Raw genomic sequence first — 23865 nt, 5'->3', positions numbered from 1 at the left:
TATTTTACAGTCTCCTATGTGGCACCTTGTCAAAGGCCTTCAGGAAATCTAAATAAATCACGTCCACTGGTTCTCCTTTGTCTAACTTCCTTGTTACCTCCTCAAAGAACTCTAACAGATTTGTCAGATATGACCTCCCTTTGACAAAGCCGTGCTGACTCAGTCCTATTTTACCATGCACTTCCAAGTACTTTGCGATCTCATCTTTAATAACAGACTTTAAAATCTAACTAATGACCGAAGTCAGGCGAACCGGCTTATAATTTCCCATCTTCTGATTCCCTCCCTTCTTAAACAGTGGTCGTTTTCTGCACTATGTGATTCTATCACATTAAATGGCAGGACAGGCTTGAGGGGCTGAATGGCCTACTCCTGTTCCTATGTCCAAACACATCGCTGCTTTTTTCAATAGAGGGATTACTCACAATAACTGGATGTCATTCTGAGCCACATCAGTTCTGATGAATTGACCCACTCCTGTAATTTCACATTGGAGGACCACTCTCTTTAAAGACATTAATGTATTACCGTTGCTGAATCGAAACAAGTAGTGCTTTCATAGTCCTTGACTGTCTTTTGTCTACTTTGTCAAGGTTTTCCAAATAGCAATCTGGCCAATCGACCCCACATTGCTGAGATGCAGCCACTATCTGATGGAGGGCAATTGAATGAATTAGTAATCAAGATACTTGTGGGCTGACTTAAATTTCCTGTCACATATATGATACTTTCTTGCCATTTATCCTTATCATCATCATCAGAACCATCCATTTCACAAATTGCTTCAAATACTTGATTCCTGGCTTTTGAACAATTCTTTACATAGCAATATTTTGAGTCACAGTGGAATCACTTATTATTCCCCATGTATTTCTGGGATTCATTCGCTGTCAGTCATTTTCTCCTTGATCCATAAATCTATTAAAAGTATTACACACCTCAGGATGGCTTCAAGCAATTCTTTCTTTATACAAGTGCTTGCGATAAGGCCTCCGTCGATTTTGAGAGTCAGGGCGCCAATGGAGCACTGTCGCTTCACAGCGCCAGGGTCCCAGGTTCGATTTCCAGCTTGGGTCACTGTCTGTGCGGAGTCTGTATGTTCTCCCCATGTCTGCGTGGGTTTTTTCCAGGTGCCCCAGTTTCCTCCCACAAGTCCCGAAAGATGTGCTGTTAGGTTATTCGGACATTCTGAATTCTCCCTCTGTGTACCCGAACAGGCAGAATGTGGCGACTAGGTGCTTTTCACAGTAACTTCATCGCAGTGTTAATGTAAGCCTGCTTGTGACAATAAAGATTAGAATCATGGAGTCCTCCATTTTCTGTATCACTGCATAATTTCCAACATCTCTCACGAAGGTAGTTAGAAATTAATGTTTACTTTAAATCTTTACAGCAGTGGCCATTTGTTCAAAAAGAGAGCCCTCAACATGAAATTGAACACCTGTCAAAACCAAATGTCTAACCATGTGTGAGAAAACCTCAAAACTTGAACATGAGTACAGAAACTAGAACTTCTTTCGTCTTTTGTATAACCTCTCAAAATCCATGACATACTCTTCTATGGACTGATTGTCAATCTTCTTGCAACTATCAAATTTGGCCACAGGTCATAAGCTTCTAACAAGCTGTCATAATCCCACAAGGACAACAGGCAAACCACCACTGATCTTCCCATGGGACTCGTGGAGTATATGCTTCCCAGGTAGGGAGGCCAACCACCTGGATCTCATTATGAGCTAACATAAAAGCAGGTCCAAAAGAATGCCCGGTGTGGTTAGTTCTCCCAGCTAGGATAGTACAGGGAGCAATATGCTGCGTTATGCAGACCTTTATAGATAGTGTAAATGAATCTATGTTCACTCACCACCAGCTTCCTCTGAGTTACTAAACTGGCGACAAGAATCAAAGGGAACTCGCTCAGAGATTCGCCTAGCCACCGGAGGTTCACTGTTTGGGGCAGTCATGTCGTACTGGTTAAAATGCCATTATTCGGAAAGTTGGAAGCCTTTAGACATGAGGTATTTGAAGCCTAGAGCACGAGGTATTTTTTCCAGGAATTTTGGGGCACGACCGACAGAAAGTACTCCTCCTGACCCCCTGCGGTTCCCAGACGTTTGGGAACATAAAGTGTTTCATTGATCCTGCTGCACTGGACTCCAAATCTTTTGATGAGCTTGTCGCTTTGATTTCAGAGCACTATGACCCCATGTCTTCTGCAATTACACAACGGTATTGTTTTAACACGGTGGTGCGCTCTGCTGGTGAATCACTCACGGACCTCGATCCATCTGCAGCATCTAGCTGAACATTCCGAGTTCGGGCCATCTCTCTCTGAGATGTTGAAGAAACTGCCATTTTGAGTGGGCGACCTGATGGTGAGGTCCAGCAACTAGGCCCTCCCGCAATACAATTCGGAAATTGATGCTGATTTTTGGGAATTGATGGTGATTTCTGTTGATTGATGATGATTTTGGGGGGATTGGTGACGATTTTGGGAGTTTGATTAATTTTTGGGGAATTGATAAGTTTCAGAGATTGCAAATGATTTTGGGAGATTGATGATGATTTTGGGGATTGATGATGATTTTGGGTGTTAATGATAATTTTGGGCTGATGGTGATTTTGGGGGATTGATGATGTTTTGGGGGGCTGATGATGATTTTGGGGGGTCGATGACGATTTTGGGGGGTCGATGGTGATTTTGGGGGGTTGATGATTTGGGGGGTTGATGATGAATTTCGGGGATTGTGATGATTTTGGGGGTTGATGATGCCTTTGGGGGTCGATGGTGATTTTGGGGGATTGTGATGATTTTATGATGATTTTGGGGGTTGATGATGATTTTGGGGGATTGTTATGATTTTGTGATGCTTTTGGGGGGTTGCTGATGATTTTGAGGGGTCGATGGTGATTTTGGGGAATTGTGATGATTTTGTGATGATTTTGGGGGGTCGATGGTGATTTTGGGGGATTGTGATGATTTTGTGTTGATTTTGGGGGGTTAATGATGATTTTGGGGGATTGTGATGATTTTGGGGGTTGATGATTTTGGGAACTGAGGGCCGAGGCCTGTGGCGCATGCGCGTTGCGCGGCGGGAAGATGGCGGCGAGTAAAACCTTTGGGCAGAAACCGGTGAAATTCCAGCTGGAGGAGGCGGGCGAGTGGTACATGATCGGCTCTGAGGTAAGAGAGACCGCGGCGAGTTCCAATCACCGCTTCCTGGGGCCTCTGGGAGGCCGAGGGCCTGGAGGCCGCGCGGAGACGTACACCGGATTAGATCAACATACAGCCGGCGGCAGAACCGGAATCGCCGCAAACAGGAGCTCTTCCCACCCCCCACCCCTTACACTCCCCCCGGCACCCCCTCCCTTCTCCCCCCGGCACCCCCTACCTTCGCATCCCCGCACTCCTTCCCCCCCCCCCCCGCTCTTTTTCCCCCCTGCTCTTGCCCCCCCCCCCCCCCCCGCGGCTCCCTCCATTTCGCCCCCCCCCCTCCGTTGTGCCCCCCCCCTCCGTTGTGCCCCCCCCCCTCCGTTGTGCCCCCCCCCGTTGTGCCCCCCCCCCGTTGTGCCCCCCCCCTCCGTTGTGCCCCCCCCCCTCCGTTGTGCCCCCCCCCTCCGTTGTGCCCCCCCCCTCCGTTGTGCCCCCCCTCCGTTGTGCCCCCCCTCTGTTGTGCCCCCCCCTCCGTTGTGCCCCCCCCTCCGTTGTGCCCCCCCCTCCGTTGTGCCCCCCCTCCGTTGTGCCCCCCCTCCGTTGTGCCCCCCTCCGTTGTGCCCCCCCTCCGTTGTGCCCCCCCTCCGTTGCGCCCCCCCCTCCGTTGCGCCCCCCCCCTCCGTTGTGCCCCCCCTCCGTTGCGCCCCCCCCCTCCGTTGCGCCCCCCCCTCCGTTGCGCCCCCCCCCTCCGTTGCGCCCCCCCCTCCGTTGCGCCCCCCCCTCCGTTGCGCCCCCCCCTCCGTCGCGCCCCCCCCCTCCGTCGCGCCCCCCCCCCCCCCCCGTTGCGCCCCCCCTCCCCCCGTTGCGCCCCCCTTCCCCCCGTTGCGCCCCCCCCCTCCGTTGCGCCCCCCCCTCCGTTGCGCCCCCCCCCTCCGTTGTGCCCCCCTCCGTTGTGCCCCCATGCATGTAGGAATTACACAGTAAATGGTAGAACTCTTGTGAGAACTGACAGACAGAGAGATCTGGGTCTGCATGTCCACCAAGTGGCAACGCATGTCAATAGGGTGGTCAAGAAGGCATACGGCATGCTGGCCTTCATCGGTTAGGGCATTGAATATGAAAATTGGCAGGTCATGTTGCAGTTGTACAAAACCTTAGTTAGGCGTCATTTGGAATATTGTATACAATTCTGGTCACACACTGCCAGAAGGATGCGGATGCTTTTGAGTGGGTACATGAGTGGTTTACTAGGAAGTTGCCTGGTATGGAGGGCATTAGCTACGAGGAGAGGTTAGATAAACTTAGTCTGTTCTCACTGGAACAACGGAGGCTGAGAGGCCACCTGATAGAGGTCTACAAGATTGAGAGGCATGGACAGAGTGGATAGTCAGATGCTCTTTCCTGGGGTAGGAGAGTCAAGTACTGGGGGACATAAGTTTAAAGTACATGGGGAAAAGTTTCAAACAGATGTGCAAGGCAAGTATTTTACACAGGGTGGTAAAATGGAACACGCTGCCTGGAGAGGTGGTGGGAGCAGGTACGATAGCGGCATTTAAGGGACATCTAGGCAAATATATGAATAGAGTGGGAATGGAAGGATATGGACTCCATAAGTGCATACGGTTTTAGTTTAGGCAGGTACCATGGTTGGCGCAAGCTTGGAGGGCCGAAGGGTCTGTACCTGTGCTGTATTGTTTTTTGTTGCCCATCTTTTAAAGTAGGAACATGACCGTCTCACATGCAGCTTCCTGCCTCTCCCCGGGTCTGGATTACCATCCTGTCAGTCTACTATCCATCGTCAGCAAAGTGATGGAAGGAATTATCAACAGTGCTATCAAGCAGCACTTACTCAGCAATAACCTGCTCACACAGAAGCTCAGTTTGAGTTCTGCCAGGGTCACTCCGCTCCTGACCTCATTACAACCTTGGTTCAAACATGGACAAAAGAGCTGAATGCCAGAGGTGAAGTGAGAGTGACTGCCCTTGACATCAAGGCAGCATTTGACCGAGTATGGCACCAAGAAGCCCTAGCTAAACTGGAGTCAATGGGAATCGGGGAGAACTGTCTGCTGGTTGGAGTCATACCTGGCACAAAGGAAGATGGTTGTGATGGTTGGAGGTCAATCATCTCAACTCCAGGATGACACTGCAGGAGTTCCTCTCGGTAGTGTCCCAGGCCCAACCATCTTCAGCTGTTTCCCTTCCATCATAAGGTCAGAAGTGGGATTGCACAATATTCAGCATTATTCGCGACTTAGATAATGAAGCAGACCATGTCCAAATGCAGCAAGACCTCGACAATATCCAGGCTTGGGGTGACAAATGGCAAGTTACATTCGCGCCACACAAGTGTCAGGCAATAACCATCTCCTACAAGGGCGGATCTAACCATTGCCCCTTGATATACAATGGCATTACCCTCGCTGAATCCCCCACAATTAACATCCTGGAGGTTACCATTGACCAGAAACTGAACTGGACTAGCCATGTGGCTACCAGGGCAGGTCAAAGGCTAGGAATCCTACGGTGAGTAACTCACCTCCTCACACCCTCAAAGCCTGTCCACTATCTGCAAGGTATAGTCAGGAGTGCCTGGAGAGTGCAGCTCCAATAACATTCAGGAAGCTCGACACCATCCAGGACAAAGCAGCCCGCTTGATTGCTCCCCCTTCCACAAACATTCAAACCCTCCACCACCGACAAACAGTGACAGCAGGTGTCTACCATCTACAAGATGCACTGCAGTAACTCACCAAGGACAAGAGCAGCAGATATCTGGGAACCCCACCACCTGGAGGTTCTCCTCCAAGTCACTCCCCATCCTGACTTGGAAATATATCGCTGTTCCTTCACTGTTGCTGGGGCAACATCCTGGAACTCCTTCCCTGACAGCCACTGTGCGTGTACCTACACCTCGAGGACTGCAGCAGTTCAAGAAGGCAACTCACCACCACCTTCTGAAAATTAGTGACTATTGTCAGGGCGAGGCTGCTCAGGAATCCACACCTCCACCAAAGTCATTTTGGGTGGCTGGCGGGGAGGCGGGCTGTGGCTGCTGGGGTGACCGGGGGATGTGCTGTGTGGCGGAGTAGTGGGCTGGTTGATACCCTGTGAATTGGTATGTCGCTCGGAGGTAGATGTCCAGCTTCTGGCCAATCCCATCCATTTACTCAAAAAGGTTGTGCTCGGACATGCTGGCAGTAGTGGTTTTGAGGTGGCACAGGTGTGAGTTGGACTCCCGTCAGAGTGGACCCCTGTTCAGGGCAAACTGTTTCCAAACGTTACTCTAATGTTCTAGAACGCATTGTTTATCTGATCTGTTGGGAGACCAGAAGGTATTTTGGCAATTTAAATGGACAGGAGAGGGGGGCAGGAAGAGCTTTGCAGAAAGGGCAAGCAGACAGGATTGCCCCTGAGTTGCAGACACTGAGCAACAGCAGTCACTAACCCGTATCGTCTGGCTGACAACAGTGGTGAGGAACCGTGTGTGTGCTGTCGGATATAGTGCAAGCTGAATGCACAACTGTTCTTGGAATGTGGGCAGACACACGTCAGGAGTTAATGTTTGAAGAATTCTGTTCCCTCTGTGCCTATCATGCTAATTCTGTTCAAGTTAATACGATGGTTGAAATTCCTAATTTCTGCCTTATTATTTTTGCTCTTTGAGATTTTCCAACATATATGCTTCTTTAATTGTTTGAGGATCTATAGTACATTCCCAACAGTGTGATTGACATTATTTGTTCTTTAGATCACCCCTTATGACCTGATTTGATAATCCTGTTACCATAACATCCCTGCTCTTTAAATAATATTGTGACTGCCTCTTTTAACCCCCTCTCTATCTCTTCTGAAAACTATGTAACTTGGAATGCTGAGCTGCCATTCCTGCTCTTTATTTTCAGCCTTGACTCAGTAATAACTATAATACACGAGCAAATTAACAAGGAGCCATTCAGTCCCTCGAGCCTGCTACATCCTTTATTAAGGCTGGTTTGATCGTAACCTCAACTCTGCATCCTGCCTATCCCCATAACCTTCATCCTGCCTATCCTCGATAACCTATCATCCCCCAATAACCTATCACCCCCTTGCTTACTAAGAATCTATCCAGCTCTCCCTTAAAATATTCAAAGATTCTGCTTGCACCATCTTTTCAGGAAGTGAGTTCCAGAGATTTGTGACTCTCCGAGAAAACGTTTTGCCTCATCTCTGTCTTAAATGAGTGGCCCCAAACAGTGACCCCTAGTTCTAGATTTTCCCACAAACGGAGGCCTCCTCTCCAATTCCACCCTGTCAATACCTGTCAGGCTCTTAAAAGTTTCAATCAAGTCGCTTCTTGCTCTTCTAAATTCCAGCAGATACAAACCTTTGTTTTTATAAATTTAGAGTACCCAATTCTTTTTTGTGTCATCATATTTGGCAAGCATCTCATCCATCCCTTCATCCAAGTCATTTATATAAATTATAAACAGTGGACGTCCCATAACTGATCCTTGTGGCATGCCACGCCTTACATCTTGTCCTTACACCTGTCGCCAGGGTGTGAGCCCCTTGGCTCACACCCTGCCCACAAGTTTCTCTTCCACCCCCCCACACTATCGTCTCCCCCTCACCCCACGCATTCCCTCTTTTAACCGTTATTATATGTAATTAAACATTTATAACAGATTTGAAAAGTGCTATAACTGTTTTAGATACTTAAAATTGAAATAAACTCCCCTGTCAGTGACCTGAAGTGTGCTCAAGGCAGAATTGCTTCATTTTATGACATGACTGGGGAGGTGTGTGCGTTCAGCATCATTGCGCTGTACTGGAGCTCTTGTTCTCCTGCTAGGCTCAGCTGCAGCAAGTGGAGCTTCTCGCTGTTGTTTGTGAGGTAGCTCAGTTTGTTTATTGGCAGCAATTATCACCACTTCACTACCGACCATTGCAACTGATAACACTCGGAAAAAACTTAATTCAAAGTAAACCTCATTTGGCTTTTGTTTCATTAACTGTAAAACATTTTGGGACTACATAACGTCATGGGAATGCTCTTGAAATGTAAGTCAGTCAATTCTTTATGTTCTCTCGTTCAAATGATGTAATCCCTCTCACACCCTCTCTCTCTCTCAGGTTGGTAACTACCTGCGCATGTTCAGGGGTTCCCTATACAAGAGGTACCCGTCTCTGTGTCGCCGACTAGCCACAGTTGAGGAAAGGAAGAAGATTGTAGCATCCTCTCATGGTAGGTCCCCTGCCCCTTCCCCAACACAGTAATTGAGTTGAAATTTTCATAGAATTTACAGTGCAGAAGGAGGCCCATCGAGTCTGCATCGGCTCTTGGAAAGAGCACCCTACCCAAGCCCACACCTCCACCTTATCCCCATAACCCAGTTACCCCACCCAACACTAAGGGCAATTTTGGACACTAAGGGCAATTTATCATGACCAATCCACCTAACCTGCACATCTTTGGACTGTGGGAGGAAACCGGAGCACCCGGAGGAAACCTACGCACACATGGGGAGAACGTGCAGACCCAAGTGACCCAAGCTGGGAATCGAACCTGGGATCCTGGAGCTGTGAAGGAATTGTGCTAACCACTATGCTACCGTGCTTCCCTCCTATTGCTGAGTATCACATCAGATGTTAGTGAAAGAGCAAATATTTGCGGTATTCACGTAGTAGTTTATTCTGGTTTTTAAATATCTAACATCACCAGCTGGAGGTTCCCCTCCAAGTCACTCACCACCCTGACTTGGAAATATATTGCCATTACTTCACTGTCACTGGGTCAAAGTCCTGGAACTCCCTCCCTAACAGCACTGTGGATGTATCTACAACACATGGACTTCAGTGGTTCAAGAAGGCAGCTTAACACCACCTTCTCAAGGGCAATTAAGGATGGGCAATAAATGCTGGCCTAATCAACAAAGCCAGGTACTGTAAAATAATTTAAAAAAGTTAGACTAGCTCTGCATTAGGTTACAATGTTTCGCATTTATTAACTCCCCTGGCCACAACACCCTTGAAGATAATGATTCTCACTGCACTGTAATACCCAAATCATACCTGAAGCTGAGCCCATTAATTCTTTACAGTGTGTTGGCCGACTGCTTAACTGTGGAGATCATAACACCTAAGTCGATCCCTGTTCCCATCATAATCTCACATGTTTGCACTTTCAAGTGGGGGATTATTGCACAGGCAGTGCAGAGTCTGCCCTGCTCTGAACACTCTTATAAACCCTGTGGCAGCCAGATTATACGTTGATCTTTATGCTCTGTGAGTTGGTAATGTATTTCTTGAGCAACATCAACAGAAAATACTAGGAAATCGCAACAGGTCTGACTGCATCTGTGGAGAGAGAAGAAAGCTAACAGAAATCCTATCAGAGAGAAGAGCAATGTTTCTTCAGGGCAGACATTCATGAAGGGAAGTGGCAGAATTAACGCGTTTCTTCATACTGCTTCCCTAACCTGAGATGGGAATGCCTCCATCCTGGTCCACTCCAGCACTGGAACCTCAGTGCTGACCTTATAATGGGAGCAAGGACCGACACACCCTCTTTCCCCGTGTTGCGAGAGGGGAAGGAACCAACCGGGAAATGTTACCAGTGATACGGTTTGTGCTCGAGATATAATCCCAGCTGCTCCATTCTCTTCCCCTCGATGCTGGTGGGACTGCCAGAGCCCATTGACATTGGAGCTCAGTAAGCAGGAGTCCAGTGGCACAGAGTCTGCACTGACTGAAAGGACACTGGACGCAGGTTCAATGGTGACTTTCAATGGGGAACTGGAGAAATACTTGAATGATAAAAATATTCAGACCAATGGGGAAGGAGGCTGGGAAAGGGATTCATTGGGTGGCTCTCAAAAGGCAGAACGGTAGCACAGTGGTTAGCACAATTGCTTCACCGCTTCAGGGTCCCAGGTTCGATTCCTGGCTTGGGTCACTGTGCGGAGTCTGCACGTATTCCCCCGCTCTGTGATGGTTTCCTCCGGGTGCTCCGGTTTCCTCCCACAGTCCAAAGATGTGCAGGTTAGGTGGATTGGCCATGCTAAATTGCCCTTTGTGTACACAAATGGTTGGGGTGGGGTTGCTGGGTTAAGTGGATAGGGTGGAGGTGTTGGCTTGAGTAGGGTGCCCTTTCCAAGGGCAGTGCAGACTCAATGGGCCGAATGGCCTCTCACTGTAAATTCAATGATTCTATGATTTACAATGGGCCGATGTAGTATTTAACCCTTTTCATGTCCGACGTGGCTTTCAAAATTTGTGAAAGATTTGTACTTGTTACCTGGAAAACGTGTAAGGCTCCTCACTCTCTCTCCCTCTGTCCTGGATGAGTTATCTGTAGCTGGGATTCCAGTTCCGTCCTGCCAGCCTCCTGCACGTGCCACACACACATTATCTTCCTATGTGAAGCTGGCAGTGTGTGATGGTGGGATCCTCCTCTGCACTGATCTGGGTAACTAGATACTGAGCAGGAGTGGGAACCCAGTCTGTGTTTCAAAGTTTCCACCTCCCTCCCCGAGCTGCAAGGGATGTTTGGAGCATCACAATAGAATTTTCTGCGTTGCTTAATAATAATTAGCTAGCCGCTCTATTTATTGTTTGATTTGTTTAAGTGTTTTGAACTGACAGAAGTGTTGATGAAATATGTAATTCATATAACTCCAGAATATATGAACCTTTCCAAATAAATACATCAGGGCAGCACGATGGCGCAGTGGTTAGCATTGCTGCATCACTGTGCCAAGGTCCCAGGTTCGATCCCAGGTCTAGGTAACTGTCCATGTGGAGTTTGCACATTCTCGCCATGTTTGCGTGGGTTTCGACCCCACAACCCAAAGATGTGCAGGTTAGGTGGATTGGCCATGCTAAATTGCCCCTTAATTAGAATAAATGAATTGGATACTCTAAATTTTAAAAAATAATTTTTTTAAATAAACCAGTCCATCAGACAGATTAGTCCATGGAAGGCATGTGACCACGGCCTCCATTGTCAAATAATCCCAATAAACTCTCGCCATAGGTTGCTAATCACATGACCCTGAGGGGGTGGGGGGCATGTCCAATTGAGGGAGGCTGAAGGCTGAGGTGAGTATGATGCAGTTAGTGCTGGGGGTGAGTGCAGACCAGGGTGGCAGTTGAGGAGTGCCTGAGTCTGGGCTATCGTGATCGGATTTCTTTCAGGGGTGGGGTTGTCAGAGTGCAGAATTTGGGTGGGGGGTAGAAAGTGGTTGGGAAAGTGGGCGAGTGTAGTGGATTAAACATTGAGAAGGTTTGTCACCATGGCCATTTACTGCATCAGAAATCAGCCAAGGACGGAGCAGGACAACATAGATCATAGAATTTACAGTGCAGAAGGAGGCCATTCGGCCCATCGAGTCTGCACCGGCTCTTTGAAAGAGCGCTCTACCCAAGCCCACATCTCCACCCTAGCCCACATCTCCACCCTATCCCCATAACCCAGTAACCCCACCCAACCCAACACTAAGGGCAATTTTGAACACTAAGGGCAATTTATCATGGCCTAACCTGCACATCTTTGGACTGTGGGAGGAAACCGGAGCACCCGGAGGAAACCCACGCAGACACGGAGAGAATGTGCAGACTCGGCACAGCCAGTGACCCAAGCCGGGAATCGAACCTGGGACCCTAGAGCTGTGAAGCAATTGTGCTAACCACCATGCTACCATGCTGCCCTTTGTGGATTTGCTGTTATTTTTTTACACTTGGAAAAAGAGAAAATCTATACCCCAAATCCTGCTCCATCGTAGAATTCTTGAAATGTAATCGAGAACTCAACAAAATTTGCTATTTTCTAGAGCATTAGATTAAGACTGTGCATTTGAAGTATTTATGTTGTGTTTTTTTAATTGACCAGATCATGGTTATACCACTTTAGCTACCAGTGTGACGCTTCTCAAAGCTGCGGAGGTTGAGGAAATCTTAGAAGGAAACGATGAGAAGTACAAGGCCATCTCGATCAGCACCGAGCCACCTGCTTATCTCAGGTACTGTCTCAATACAGTCCACACCTGCACTCACCCATCCCCTGTCTCAGATACTGTCTGTATCCAACGCTGTCCCAATACAGTCCACACCTGCATTCACCCATCTCCTATCTCAGGCACTGTCTGTATCTAACGCTGTCCCAATACAGTCCACACTCACCCAGCTCCTATCTCAGATATTGTCTGTATCCAACACTGTCCCAATACAGTCCACACCTGCATTCACCCATCTCCTCTCTCAGATACTGTCTGTATCCAACACTGTCCCAATACAGTCCACACTCACCCAGCTCCTATCTCAGATATTGTCTGTATCCAACACTGTCCCAATACAGTCCACACCTGCATTCACCCATCTCCTATCTCAGATACTGTCTGTATCCAACACTGTCCCAATACAGTCCACACCTGCACTCGCCCATCCCCTATCTCAGGCACTGTCTGTATCTAACGCTGTCCCAATACAGTCAACACTCACCCATCTCCTATCTCAGATACTGTCTGTAACCAACACTGTCCCAATACAGTCCACACCTGCATTCACCCATCTCCTATCTCAGATACTGTCTGTAACCAACACTGTCCCAATACAGTCCACACTCGCACTTCCCCATCTTCTATCTCAGATACTGTCTGTATCCAACACTGTCCGAATACAGTCCACACTCACCCATCTCCTATCTCCGATATTGTCTGTATTCAACACTCTCCCAATACAGTCCACACTCTCACTCACCCATCTATCTCAGCTACTGTCTGTATCCAACACTCTCCCAATACAGTCCACACTCACACTGACCCATCTCCTATCTCAGCCACTGTCTGTATCTAAAACTGTCCCAATACAGTCCACACTCACACTGTCCCATCACCTGGAATGCCAACTGACGGGGCCAGATACGACAGACGGTGTTAACGCTGGATCAGTGCCGATTGATGGAGTTAACACTGAGTGGGTGCCGGGTTAGTGCTAATTGATGGGGCTAGTGCTGGGTTAATGTTGACCAGGTTAATGCAGGGTTTGTGGTGATTGATGGGTTAGTGCTGACGGGCTTGTAAATACAATCTGCCACCTAATAAGATTGATGTTGGAAGTGAGTGTGTGGAGCACCCTTGTCGTTGTTTCACGGCTGTCCTTACTCTTTTGTGCCAATACAGAGAGCAGAAGGCGAAACGAAATACACAGTGGGTGCCCACTCTGCCGAACAGCTCGCACCACCTAGATGCTGTGCCATGTTCCACAACAATCAATCGCAATCGTATGAGCCGAGACAAGAAAAGGACGTTCCCACTCTGGTAAGTATTATTGCAAACCACTCGGCTCCAGTGCATTTCTGACTATTGCTGTGGAAATTTCACCATAACGAAACTGCATTTGAATTCAGTGAATCTGGTTCATTGTGGCAGGCACTGGGGAAATTAGCATGACATCCGGATTGTCTTAACAAGCAAACATTTCACCAACACCGCACTCTCCCTCACCAACCCCGCATTCTCCCGCGTCCGCCCCCGCATTCTCCCTCGCCCGCCCCCGCATTCTCCCTCGCCCGCCCCCGCATTCTCCCGCGTCCGCATTCTCCCGCCCCTGCATTCTCCCGCGTCCGCCCCCGCATTCTCCCGCATCCGCATTCTCCCGCCCCCGCATTCTCCCTCGCCCGCCCCCGCATTCTCCCGCATCCGCATTCTCCCGCGTCCGCCCCCGCCCCCGCATTCTCCCTCGCCCGCCCCCGCATTCTCCCTCGCCCGCCCCCGCATTCTCCCTCGCCCGCCCCCGCATTCTCCCTCGCCCGCCCCCGCATTCTCCCTCGCCCGCCCCCGCATTCTCCCTCGCCCGCCCCCGCATTCTCCCTCGCCCGCCCCCGCATTCTCCCTCGCCCGCCCCCGCATTCTCCCGCGCCCGCCCCCGCATTCTCCCGCCCCCGCCCCCGCATTCTCCCGCCCCCGCATACTCCCGCGCCCGCCCCCTCTCTCTTTCACCAACTCAGGTCACTGTCTGTGCGGAGTCTGCATGTTCTCCCAGTGACTGTGTGGGTTTGCTCCGGGTGTTCAGGTTTCCTCTCACAGTCCAAAGATGTGCAGGTTAGGTGGATTGGATATGTTAAATTGTCCCCTAAGGGGTTGCAAGGTGTGGATTGGGCCTAGGTTAGGATGCTTTTTCAGGGGGTTGGTGCAGCCTCAATGGGCCGATTGGTCTCCTTCTGCACTGTCGGGATTCCGTGATTCTATGATTCTAACCCCTCTTCTCTCACTCCCTCACCAAACGCCCTCTCTCTCTCTCCTCTATCTTTCACTTTCTCTCTCTCTCTCTCTCTCTCTTTCCCTCCCTCACCAACCCCCCTCTCTCTCCATCCCTCCCTCACCAACCCCCCTCTCTCTCCCTCCCTCACCAATCCCCCCCCATTTCTCTCTCTCTCTCTCTCTCGCTCTCTCTCTCTCTCTCTCTCTCCTTCACCAACTCTCCCATCTCTCCCTCACCAACCCCCCCCTCTCTCCCTACCTCACTAACCCCACCCCCCCCATCTCTCTCCCTCCCTCACCAACCCTCCTCCCTCTCCCTTTCTCTCCCCCTCCCTCACAACCGCCCCCTCTCTCCCACTCAGTTTTGATGACCATGACCCAGCAGTGATCCATGAAAATGCCTCTCAGGCAGAGGTGCTGGTTCCTATCCGCCTCGACATGGAGATAGACGGACAGAAGTTGAGGGATGCCTTCACGTGGAATATGAACGGTGAGTAGCAGCATTGGAATTAACTTGCTGAACCATTCTGCTTCAGGCAACCAGTGGATGGACTTCCTTCAGTCACATGCTTAATCCAGGTCCAAATGTAAGGTGAACAGTGGAAGTCTTTGCAGTAGAGAGAGAGGTGCCTTGGTTCACGATGCATTCAAGCTGCAGCTGTGCTGACTCTTTATCCAGTTCCCCTCACTGCCCATCCCTGGAAAACTTTCCTTCAAGTTTTTATCCAGTACTATTTTGAAAGTTATTGTTGAATCTGGTTCCACTACCCTTTCTGGCAGCACATTTAGAGAATTGTGACACACTTGTGTTTTCAAAAAAATCTAATGCATGGCTCTAAATCAAGCAGTGAATAATCCTGATCCACAACGTTAGGCTTGAACATGCCAAATAACCAGGGGTGAGGATGTTGGTGAAGGAATTCCAGGCTGGCTGTGCTGACAGAAAGCTGGGAGATTGAGAAATATAAAATACATTCACTCGATTTATCTTCATTTAATTTCAAAATTTTAAATACCTTGAGCACACCACCTCTCGATCTCCTCAACTCATGCGAATGTAACCATGTCCTCATAATGTGACTGTCTGAGGCCTGATACCAATTTGTTCACTGTGTCCCCTCCCAATCCACTATATATCACTGTTGAATTGTAGTGCCCGTAATAACCGCGGGATATCCTTCAGCATCTCAAACAATGGTGTAATTATGAAATGTAGTCACTGTTGTAATGCATGAAAAACAGCACCCAATCTGTGCACAGCAAGATCCCACAAGATGATTGCATTTTAGTGATGTTGGTTGAGGGATAAATTGCTTCAAAACAATGCCACTGTGTATTTTATACCAGGTGGCTTGTTGTGTTAGGCCTCCGTTTGATGTCTGGTCTGAAAGATGGAATCTGTGACACTACTGCACTGGACTATCAGCCTAGATAATTTACATAAGACTGAAACCCGGGAGCTTCTGAACCAGGGGTGTTACCCACTGATGCCTTAGTATTGATACCTGTCCTTGGGTACGTATGATGGAGTGTCAATGGGGCTGATTGAGTAAGTAGTTGGGCCTACCCATTCAATTCCGTGTTGTGACAGTCTTACTGCATCTGCTGTTACTGAGCATTGTTTTTCCTGTTCACAACCAGCTTCTCACCTCCTTTGCAGAGAAGTTGATGACCCCAGAGATGTTTGCAGAGATTTTGTGTGACGACCTGGATTTGAATCCTTTGACCTTTGTCCCTGCCATCGCCTCAGCTATTCGGCAACAGATTGACTCCTACCCAACAGACAGTATTCTAGAGGATCAGTCCGATCAGAGAGTCATCATTAAGGTGAGTCCTTCGAAATTTTATCATAGTCTGTGCTGTGATTCTTGGCCACAGTGTCCTGACTGAGGAAGAAAAATAAATCCAAACAGATTGTGCTTCCAATTCATTGTATCCATACTACAGCAGCATAGTTAGCAGAGGGTGATATTTGGTTTGGCTGTTGGGGTATGACATTTGTTTTTTAAAGTACCCAATTATTTTTTTTTGCAATTAAGGGGTATTTTAGAGTGGCCAGTTCACCTGTCGCGAACACTCACGCAGACACGGGGAGAATGTGCAAACTCCACACAGACAGTGACCCGGGGCTGGAATTGAATGTCGATCCCAAGCAAAGTGAGACAACAGTGCTAACCACTGCGCCTCCGTGCCACCCATGACATTGGGTTTGGCTGATGGGGTTGTGTCATTGGGTTGGCTGTTGGTCATTGGGTTTGGCTGTTGGGGTGGGGGTGGTGCAATTGGGTTTGGCTGTTGTGGGGGGTGACATTGGGTATGGCAGTTTGGGGGGGGGTGATATTGACATCAGGTGTGGGTATGGTACAGTCCCCTTCTATTCAATCTGTTGATATTGAATTCCATTCGACTCCCTTTGGTGCCAAATATCAGCATGGCACAGTTATTTAAGATGAAGTGGAGCATGAGTTATATTTTATACAAAATGTAATGGCATTCCAGCTGTGCTGGATGAGAACCTGATCTCTCAGCCTCCTATTTCCATTGGATCTGCCAAAGTGACTTAATGTAATGTTCCATACTTAGCCCCCTACTATATCCCTGTACACTTACGACTGCTGGCAAAATGTGGTTCCAGCTCCATCTACAAGTTTGCTGATGATATGACCATAATGGGCCGGATCTCAAATAACGACGAGTCAGAATACAGGAGGGAGATAGAGAACCTAGTGGAGTGGTGCAGCGACAACAATCTCTCCCTCAATGCCAGCAAAACTAATGAGCTGGTCATTGACTTCAGGAAGCAAAGTATTGTGCACATCCCTGTCAGCATCAACGGGGCCGAGGTGGAGATGGTTAGCAGTTTCAAATTCCTCGGGGTACACATCTCCAAAAATTGTCCTGGTCCACCCACGTGGACGTTATGACCAAGAAAGCACAACAGCGCCTATACGTCCTCAGGAAACTAAGGAAATTCGGCATGTCCACATTAACTCTTACCAACTTTTACAGATGCACCATAGAAAGCATCCTATCTGGCTGCATCACAGCCTGGTATGGCAACTGCTCGGCCCATGACCGCAAGAAACTTCAGAGTCGTGAACACGACCCAGTCCATCTCACAAACCTGCGTCCCATCCATTGATTCCATCTACACCTCCCGCTGCCTGGGGAAAGCGGGCAGCATCGTCAAAGACCCCTCCCACTTGGCTTAGTCACTCTTCCAACTTCTCCCATCGGGCAGGAGATACAAAAGTCTGAGAGCACGCATGAACAGACTCAAAAACAGCTTCTTCCCTGCTGTTACCAGACTCCTAAACGATCCTCTTATGGACTGACCTGATTAACACGACACCCCTGTATGCTTCACCCGATGCCGGTGTTATCTAGTTACATTGTTTACCTGGTGTTGCCTATTATGTATTTTCTTTTAGTGACAATAAACAAATTGAATCCAATCCACTGAGTCTCCCCTGGTACCCTCATGAAGAAGCACACAATACTGCAGCAGTACTTAGACCAGGAAGATCCCAGTGTTTTGTCCAGGGCTGTGCAGTTTGCTGATACTGGCCAAGTGGTTTGGGTGGTCATTATGTAATGATCACTTGCAGTTACTGTAGAAAAGCACACAATGGCACAAAGCGAGAGGAGGGAGATTTGCTGTGATAGCCCAAGTGGCTGAATAGCTGGCTATACATAACTGTCTGAACTATGCATGTGTTGTTCCTTCAAAGCAAGCAGTGCTCAGGTTCCAACTGAATTCAGCCTGCCAGGTCCTCTACCAGTTATTTCTATAGTTGGGGGCTGAGTGAGCCTGGCAAGTAATGAGGTGTTGTGTTTGTGCAGCTGAACATCCACGTGGGGAACATCTCACTGGTGGATCAGTTTGAGTGGGACATGTCCGAAAGGGAGAACTCGCCTGAAAAGTTTGCTCTGAAGCTGTGTTCTGAGTTGGGTCTCGGAGGAGAGTTCGTCACCACCATCGCTTATAGTATCAGGGGTCAGCTGAGCTGGCATCAACGCACGTATGCCTTCAGGTAGGCCGGAGTCAATTGGCAAAGGTTGGCACATTTTAATTACTTTAATGTTGGTGATTTCTGAACATGGATCCTAAATTCCCTCACCTCAACCCCCCCCCCCCCAAAAAAACTTAGGCCTTTGGTTCAAGGTTGTCCTTTGACACACTGATTACCTGAGTCAACACTTCTAATCTCTTAATGCTCCACTATCAGCGCCTTTCTTAGACTTGATCATTCCATTGACATTCCCTTTGTCTTTCTGTCCAAAACATCATTGTCAATCTCCACCTATCACTGGCCCTCTATCCAGCCCCACCGCTCCCCCCCCCCCCCCCCCCCCCCACCCAACAACAGTATAAATCCAAACCTATTTCCAATTCCCTTTAGCTTTGTCAAGCAGTCATCCTGATCCGAAATGTTAGCTCCCTTCTGTCTCCACAGATGCTGTCAGATCAGCTAAGATTGTCCACTATTTTCTGTTTTTGTCCCGAAATCTCACTTGTCTTTCACAGTTCTTAGCTTCTCACCTTTAGAAAACTCCCTTTCTTGCGTCCCAAGTGAATTATCTCCCACTTCTCCACATTGAACTCCATTTGCCACAATTCTGCCCACTCACCACAAATGCGTTTCTATTTGCTGGTTTTCCCTACGGCTGTTGAGTCCTGGTTGAGAAATAGAAATCACTGAGTACCAGTGAGCATGTGTGAGTCTGCAATTTGAGTATCTCCGTCCTGGGCACCAGGGCTATGATAACTGTCATATGAGGGATAGTCCATAGAGCCCATCAAGCCAGTTCCAGCATTCAGTCATATTGGGGCTGATCTATCTCAATTTCACTTTCCTGTCTGGCCCTTTTATATCTGTTTTAATTATATTTAACAATGGAATGCTCACAGCTCTGAGCTGGAGAACACCTTGAAATTTCTCCTCATTCACTCCTTTATGACTAACCTTTTTATCCTAAGACTCCAAGTTTTAGACTCTCAGTCAGGGTTGTGGATTCTCTGTCATTGAATACATTTAAAGCTGAGATGGGCATATTTTTAGTCTCAGAGAATCGAGGAATATGGGGAGTGTGCTGGGAAGTGGAGTTGAGGCAGAAAATCAGCCAGGATCATACTGAATCATGGAACAGGCTCAAGGGCAGTACAGTTTACCCCTGTTCCTATCTGTTAAATAATCTGAATCCAATATTTTACCTCCAGTTCCATGAGCCTTGCTTTTGTGTAGGTTCTTGTCAAGTGCGTTTAGAAAATCTAAATGCACAACGTCCACTGTCACAATGTCCAGTAATAGATACTAGCACTGCTATGATGTCAGGCTAATTGTTTTCTCCCACCCTCTTTTTTTTTGAATAACTATGTTACATTTACTACCTTCTAATCCCTGGGGACTGCTCTAGAGTCTCAATTCTGTAAAATAGCAACAACAATCTCTGAAGCCACATCTTTTAAAGCCTTTGAACCTGGACTACTGCTGGGAACTGCTTCATGTTCTGTTTATTGAGTTGGTTTTGACACTGTTTACTGCTTCCAGCCGGAACCACTGAACTATACTCAGTGTTAGAATCCCAGATAATGCCAGCACCAGCTCAGGGATGAAACTCCGATCTGCTCAGTGTGGGGCTCACTACCACACAGGGTGAGACCAGTTAACTCTGCACAGGCTGAGACAGAAGCTGAGATCTTTGACAGTGTCGTGAACCACACTCTCTCACAGCCAAAACCACCTAAAACACAGTAACTGATCAATCATGTCATGGTTCTATATGCAATCTCACTGTACACAGAATGGCTACTACATTCACCTCCATGAGTGACGGCAGTTAATTGTGTGAAGTGCTTTGGACTATGACCAGGCTCCCCATGCAATATACCTAACTGCTGAGCTGGCTGTGAGGGGGTGCTTTTCTGCGGCCAGTGATTATAATGCCTGTTTTTCTTTCATGTGATATGACAGTGAGAACCCTCTGCCCACAGTGGAGATTGCAATCCGGAACACTGGAGATGCTGATCAGTGGTGCCCCTTACTCGAGACGCTGACTGATGCAGAAATGGAGAAGAAGATTCGCGATCAGGACAGAAACACGAGGTACATCCATATTACGAGGGCCACCAAACACACTCCCCACCCCCTATTGCATGCCACTTAGTGACTCCTGCCTACTATGGCCATTTGGATGTCAGAATAGGCTTGGGCTTTAGCTAAACCTGGTGACAATACAGCCAAGCGGTAAGGGTGATGGTGGACGATATGTTGTGGTTAGAACATGGAACCTGCTATCACAGGGGAGTAGTTGAGGCAAATAGTATAGAAGCATTTAAACAGAATTGAGATAAACTCATCAAGTAGAGTGAAGGGAGGGAATGTTATTTCTGTGTTGTGAATAGTCTGTAATTAAGGTATTATTGTTTGTTTTACAGGCGCATGAGACGTCTCGCAAACACCGCTCCAGCCTGGTAACTGAACTCGTGCGTGCCCTGGTCACCAGCCTGGTAACTGAACCCGTGCGTGCCCTGGTCACCAGCCTGGTAACTGAACCCTTGCGCCCTGGTCACCAGCCTGGTAACTGAACCCGTGCGCCCTGGTCACCAGCCTGGTAACTGAACCCGTGCGCCCTGGTCACCAGCCTGGTAACTGAACCCGTGCGCCCTGGTCACCAGCCTGGTTCAGATAATGTTCCTGCAACAATCATCGCAAGGGCTAATTCTGAGAGAATAGACATTCCCCACAGCGGCCTTGTCACAGACCCCACACTGTGTATAAGGACTGGTGCAGTAGTGTCAGTGCTTACAAGATGTCTTGATCTTATCAGGTTCCTATCCCTGCAGTCAGTGCACAGGAATCTTGCCTTAATCCGTTTTTTGTATAGGTGCCCATTGCACTTCTAGAGAAGTTTTTTAAATAAAGTTCTTAATTTTAATTCTGTTGTAATTGTTTTCATATGAATGCCTTTTGATGTGTTTATTATACTTGACAGATGTTATAAAACTGGTTATAAGTGATAGGCACGATGGCAGAGCGGTTACCACTGCTGCCTCACAATGCCAGAAACCAGAGTTTAATTCTGGCCTCAGGTGACTGTGGAGTTTACACATTCTCCCCGTGTCTGTGTGGGTTTCCTCCGGATGCTCTGGTTTCCTCCCACAGTCCAAAGATTTGGAGGATTAGGTGGAGTTACGGGATAGGCGGAGGGAGTGGGCCTCGGTAGGGTCCTCTTTCAGAGTGTTGGTGCAGACTTGGTGGGCCGAATGGCTGCCTCCTGCATTGTAGGGATTCTATGAGAATGGGTGTCTCTCTTCACCTCTCCCTATCGATGATGTTTTGGAACAGAAGTTTGGAGTCTGAGAGTGAAGTGTCCGGGGGGGGGGGGGGGGGGGGGGGGGGGTCGGGTCGGGAGGGGGGGGGGGGGGGGGGTGGTCGGGTCGGGTTGACGTTGATCCTGAGCTGCTGCGACCTGTCTGGTAGTGGTACATGAATTTTAGTTGCTGTATCTATGCTCTGGATATATATTAACATTACCTGTCTAATATTTTCGCTAAAGGAGCACGGACGAATTCAAGCCTCTGAAATTGTACCTTCTATGCCTGTGGCCATGTGGCCATCCACCATGTTTGTGCGGGGCGGCCTGGGGGAGGGCGGCCACCGTGCATGCGCAGGTTGGCACCGGCCCAGCATGCGCGGGACCCGAGTCTTTTACGCGGCGCCGGGTCTCGGATGGCGCCCCCTAGCACATGGCGCCCCGGGCGACTGCCCGAGTAGCCGGTACCTTGAGCCGGCCCTGGCTGTGCGAGTCCATGGTCAGTATCTTTCCTTGTCTATAACAGACTGATGATGATTAAAACTTAACTTCCTGATGATTGCCGTTCAATTGTTGGAAAGGGGGAGATTTTTTTTTTTTTTGCAAGACCATAAGAAATAGGAGCAGAATTAGGCCACTCATCCCATCGAGTCTGCTCTGCCATTCAATCATGGCTGATATGTTTCTCATCCCCATTCTCCTGCCTTCTCCCCATAACTCCTGATTCCCTTATTAATCAAGAACCTATCTATCTCTGTCTTAAAGACACTCAGTGATTTGGCCTCGAGTTCCACATATTCACCACCCTGGTTGAAGAAATTCCTCCTTCGCCGTCGTCTTCATCGATGACGTGTTGAAGGCTGCGAAGATGTCGTAGTTACTCCACCCCGGGGAAGTACTGGACGACGAAGGGTTCTCTGTCTGTTGTGTCCCATGTTTGTCTTCTGAGGAGGTTGGTGCATATTTTTTGCTGTGGCGTGTTGGAACTGTCGATCGACGAGTCGAGTGCCATATCCCGTTCGTACGAAGATTCATGTCGCATTACATTCACCCCCCACCATCTGGCCTGGGCTTGTGAAATCCTACCAACTGTTCTGGCTTGAGACAATTCATACCTCTTTAACCTGTGATTAGCCCTCTCTCCAGTTGCTCCGTCTGGACCTGTGGACTTAATTACCTGCAAAGACTCGCATTCAAAGTATCGTATTCATCTTTGACTTTGTCTATATAAACGTTTCTGGAACCCACCTCTTCATTCACCTGAGGAAGGAGCAGTGCTCCAAAAGCTAGTGATTCGAAACAAACCTGTTGGACTTAAACCTGGTGTTGTAAGACTTCTTACTGTGCTCGCCCCAGTCCAACGCTGGCATCTCCACATCATGGCTTGGAGGAGTCCCAGAGGTTACGGGTGCAGGAAATGGTGTCGGCAAAACGTGGCACTGAGGCCAACACTGCTCAAGTGGCGACTGCAATGAGAGCCTGATGCACAACGTCAGCATCATTAGTGAAGCTGTCCAAGGCGTCACGCAGTCGGTGACAGTCATGGCTGAGGGTCTTGGCAGAACGTCCGACCCGCTGGGGGATATGACCCAGTACCAGGTCAGCCTTGACAAAGTTCTGCGGGATATATGCTCTCAGATGGGCATGGCCGAGGCACTGCGGGGCTTGGCCCAGTCACAGGTGGGCATTGCCGAGGCGCTGCAGAACATACCCAGTCACTGAGGAGCATCGGCGAGAACGTCGACAATATGGTGCGGACCGTGGGGAACTGCTAGGGCTGGCAGAACCAGATGATGCAGGGGCAGCCGGGGCTCAAACCATCCAAAGCTGAAGCCGAGGGTCCTATGGACACTGACCAGAAGGAGGGGGTGCTGAGTGCCAGCCCGGACCCATCCCATGGCGTGGCGAAGGTGGCCACCAGATCCCTTGAGTTCCATCCCTCTGATGAGACTGCATCTCAAGGTCTGCACACGGGACAGGGCGGCACAGCTGTGAGTGGGATTTGTACAACACCTTTTTGCACAACCATTATGATGCCTGTCACTTTCTTCCGCAATGGGGCTGACCTCCGGACCCTTGCCCATCTCTCCAGGCAACTCCTCTCTCCCCATGGTGCTTACCCACCCTCCGGCTGTGGACATGTCCTCCGAG

The 23865-nt window shown here is 48.9% G+C and overlaps 1 protein-coding gene across 3 annotated transcripts; it reads left to right on the top strand.

Annotated features, from left to right (window-relative positions):
* Positions 1–3038: 3038 nt before the first annotated feature.
* Positions 3039–21336, top strand: smarcb1a (SWI/SNF related, matrix associated, actin dependent regulator of chromatin, subfamily b, member 1a). 3 transcript variants are annotated; one of them, XR_005460312.1, is made up of 10 exons: positions 3039–3184; positions 8273–8384; positions 12030–12159; positions 13318–13455; positions 14760–14887; positions 16058–16224; positions 18241–18431; positions 20373–20504; positions 20837–20932; positions 20967–21336. XR_005460312.1 is itself a non-coding variant. In XM_038794151.1 (9 exons), the coding sequence occupies exons 1-9, from the start codon at positions 3101–3103 to the stop codon at positions 20874–20876; spliced, it is 1101 nt and encodes a 366-aa protein (XP_038650079.1). In that variant the 5' UTR covers positions 3039–3100; the 3' UTR covers positions 20877–21336. The 3 variants fall into 3 exon arrangements, 2 of the variants coding, with proteins under 2 accessions (XP_038650079.1, XP_038650064.1); XM_038794151.1 differs by having other exon boundaries at positions 12051–12159; positions 20837–21336; XM_038794136.1 differs by having other exon boundaries at positions 20837–21336.
* The last annotated feature ends 2529 nt before the right edge of the window (positions 21337–23865 follow it).

The sequence above is a fragment of the Scyliorhinus canicula genome, chromosome 1 (assembly GCF_902713615.1).
Source record: "Scyliorhinus canicula chromosome 1, sScyCan1.1, whole genome shotgun sequence".
Taxonomy (NCBI): domain Eukaryota; kingdom Metazoa; phylum Chordata; class Chondrichthyes; order Carcharhiniformes; family Scyliorhinidae; genus Scyliorhinus; species Scyliorhinus canicula.
Note: the sequence above shows the minus strand (reverse complement) of the source record. Positions and strands in the feature narration are given on the sequence as shown.